Raw genomic sequence first — 3,143 nt, forward strand, 5'->3', positions numbered from 1 at the left:
CGCAAAAGTTATTGGACAAATAGACTAGGCTACATCCTCCAGTCTTTGGGGGTGAGCGACATGAGGATCCCCAGTATTTCATTAATCAGTGCAGGGAAAGACTGCATAACATGAGTATATTGGAGTCTCATGGGGTAGACTTTGCTACTTTTCAGCTGGAGGGCAGAGCCCGTAGGTGGTGAAGTCTTACCTTCTTGGCAGACCAGCAGGTTCTCCTCCCATGACTTGGGACAGGTTCACGCGTATTTTCCCGGACAGGTATATTCCATCCTCTCAGAGGGAAGAGTTACGGTTTCAGTTTGAGCAGCTCCAACAGAGTCAGATGTCAGTGACCGATTATGAGGCGAGGTTCTCTGAGTTTTCTCGCCATGTACTTATGATACTCTCTACCGAGGCGGAAAGAGTGCAGAGGTTTGTTGCGGGTCTACATACTGGCATTCAGGATACTATGGCCCGAGAGGTTAAGATGGGGACTTTTTATGAGCTGGTTGTGGAGATAGCCCGAATGATTGAGGGTGTGCGTCAGCGTAGCCGAGAGCAAGTTATGAGGGATAAATGGTATAGATATTCTGGAGAGTTCAGAGATGCTCCGTCTGGGGGAAAAGGTCAGTTCATGAGGGGGCAGTCCAGCAGGCCCCCATATCCAGCACCACCGCCTCCTCGGGGTGCCCTAGAGAGACCTTATTCCAGTGCTAAGCCACAGAGTTCTTATCGCGCACCAACTATTCAGGGTTCTTCTACTAGGTATTCAGGCCACCAAGGCTAGACTTCTAGTCAGCAGCTTATCGCACCGAAAAGTTGTTACGAGTGCGGGGATCCTAGTCATATATGGAGATTCTACCCCAAGCTGTGGGGTAGACCAGGGCAGTAGGTTCAACAGCCTATGATTACTGTACCAGTTGTTCCACCAGTCGTCCGACCACCAAGAGGTGGAGGACATGTGGGTAGGGGTCATCCTAGAGGTGGAGGTCAGCCAGGTGGAGGCCAACAAATTGGCGCTCCAGCTTGGTTCTATGCTTTTCCTGCCAGACCAGATACATGGGCCTCTGATGTTGTGATTACATGTATTATTTCTATTTGCGGCAAATATTCCTCCGTATTATTTGATCCAGGATCTACGTATTCATATGTGTCCTCTCTATTTTCTCATTTCCTGGGTGTTTCTCGTGAGTCCTTGAGTACTCCTATTTATGTATCCACTCATGTGGGCGATTCAGTTGTTGTGGATCAGATCTATCGGTCTTGTGTTGTTACATTCTGTGGTTATGAAACTAGAGCAGATCTTTTGTTGCTTGATATGACCGATTTCGAGATTCTTTTGGGCATGGATTGGCTATCCCTATATCATGTCGTCCTTAATTGTCATGCTAAGACTGTTACTTTGGCAATACCAGAATTACCTAGGTTGGAGTGGAAGGGCTCGTCTGTCAGTTCATCTAATCGGGTTATTTCTTTCCCAAAAGCTAGACACATGGTCGAGAAGGGTTGTCTGTCTTATCTAGCCTATGTTCGGGATACTACTGCAAGGACTCCGGCGATTGATTCAGTGCCTGTAGTCCGAGAATTCTCTGATGTATTTCCTTCAAATCTTCCGAGAACGCCACCAGATCGTGATATTGATTTTTGTATTGACTTGGCTCCATATACCCAACCTATATCTATCCTAGCATATCGCATGGCTCCGAAAGAATTGAACAAGTTGAAAGAACAGCTTGAAGAGTTACTAGCCAAAGGATTTGTCAGACCGAGTGTATCGCCTTGGGGTGCACCGGTATTATTCGTGAAGAAGAAGGATGGAACTATGCGAATGTGTATTGATTATCGCTAATTGAACAAAGTTACAATTAAGAACAAGTACCCATTGCCGCGTATTGATGATTTATTTAACCAGTTGCAGCGTGCTAAGGTGTTCTCTAAGATCGACTTGACGTCGGGGTACCATTAGTTAAGGATTCAGGATTCGGATATTCCGAAGACTACTTTCTATACTAGATATGGTCATTATGAGTTTCTGGTGATGTCTTTCGGTTGACTAACGCTTCGGCATCGTTTATGGATTTGATGAACAGGGTATTCAGGACGTATATTGAATTGTTTGTCATTTTCTTTATTGATGACATCTTGATTTACTCACGTAGTATGGAGGATCACGAACATCATTTGAGAGTGGTGCTTCAGACCTTGCGGGAACAAAAGTTATATGCTATGTTCTCTAAATGTGAGTTTTGGCTAAGTTATGTAGCATTTTTGGGTCATATTTTATCGAGTGAGGGTATTAAAGTTGATCCCAAAAAGATCGAGGCAGTTCAGAATTGGCATCGTCCTATTTCGGTGACTGAGAGTAAGAGTTTCCTAGGGTTGGAAAGTTATTATCATCGATTTGTAGATGGCTTTTCTTCTATTGCAATACCTTTGACCAAACTAACCTAGAAGGGTGCTCCGTTCCGATGATCCGATGATTGTGAGGTGAGCTTTCAGAAGCTCAAGACAACATTGACTACAACACCAGTGTTAGTGTTGTCTTCCGGTTTGGGGATATATACAGTGTATTATGTCGCTTCACGCATTGGCTTGTGTTGTGTATTGATGTAGGAAGGGAGAGTTATTTCTTATGCATTACGTCAGCTGAATCCCCACGAGAAGAATTATCCGGGGCATGATTTGGAGTTAGCTGCAATTGTTTACGCTCTTAAGATTTTGAGGTATTATCTTTATGGGGTGTCTTGAAAGGTTTACACTGATTATCGCAGTTTGCAACATTTGTTCAAGCAAAGGGATCTAAATTTGAGACAACGCAGATGGCGCTAATCAATACACATTCGCATTTGTGAAGAAGAATGATGGAACTATGCGAATGTGTATTGATGGAACTATGCGAATGTGTATTGATGGAACATTCGCATAGTTCCATCCTTCTTCTACACGAATAATACCGGTGCACCCCAAGGCGATACACTCGGTCTGACAAATTCTTTGGCTAGTAACTCTTCAAGCTGTTCTTTCAACTCGTTCAATTCTTTCGGAGCCATGCGATACGCTGGGATAGATATAGGTTGGGTATCTGGAGCCAAGTCAATACAAAAATCAATATCACGATTTGGTGGCGTTCCTGGAAGATCTGAAGGAAATACATCAGAGAATTC

The 3,143-nt window shown here is 44.1% G+C and overlaps 1 protein-coding gene across 1 annotated transcript; it reads left to right on the forward strand.

Annotated features, from left to right (window-relative positions):
• The first annotated feature begins 220 nt into the window (after positions 1-220).
• On the forward strand, positions 221-766 carry LOC138891669 (uncharacterized). The gene has a single exon (XM_070175383.1). It carries the CDS (start codon positions 221-223, stop codon positions 764-766), a length of 546 nt encoding a protein of 181 aa, XP_070031484.1.
• Positions 767-3,143: the final 2,377 nt, after the last annotated feature.

This window comes from Nicotiana tomentosiformis, chromosome 1 (assembly GCF_000390325.3).
Source record: "Nicotiana tomentosiformis chromosome 1, ASM39032v3, whole genome shotgun sequence".
NCBI lineage: Eukaryota > Viridiplantae > Streptophyta > Magnoliopsida > Solanales > Solanaceae > Nicotiana > Nicotiana tomentosiformis.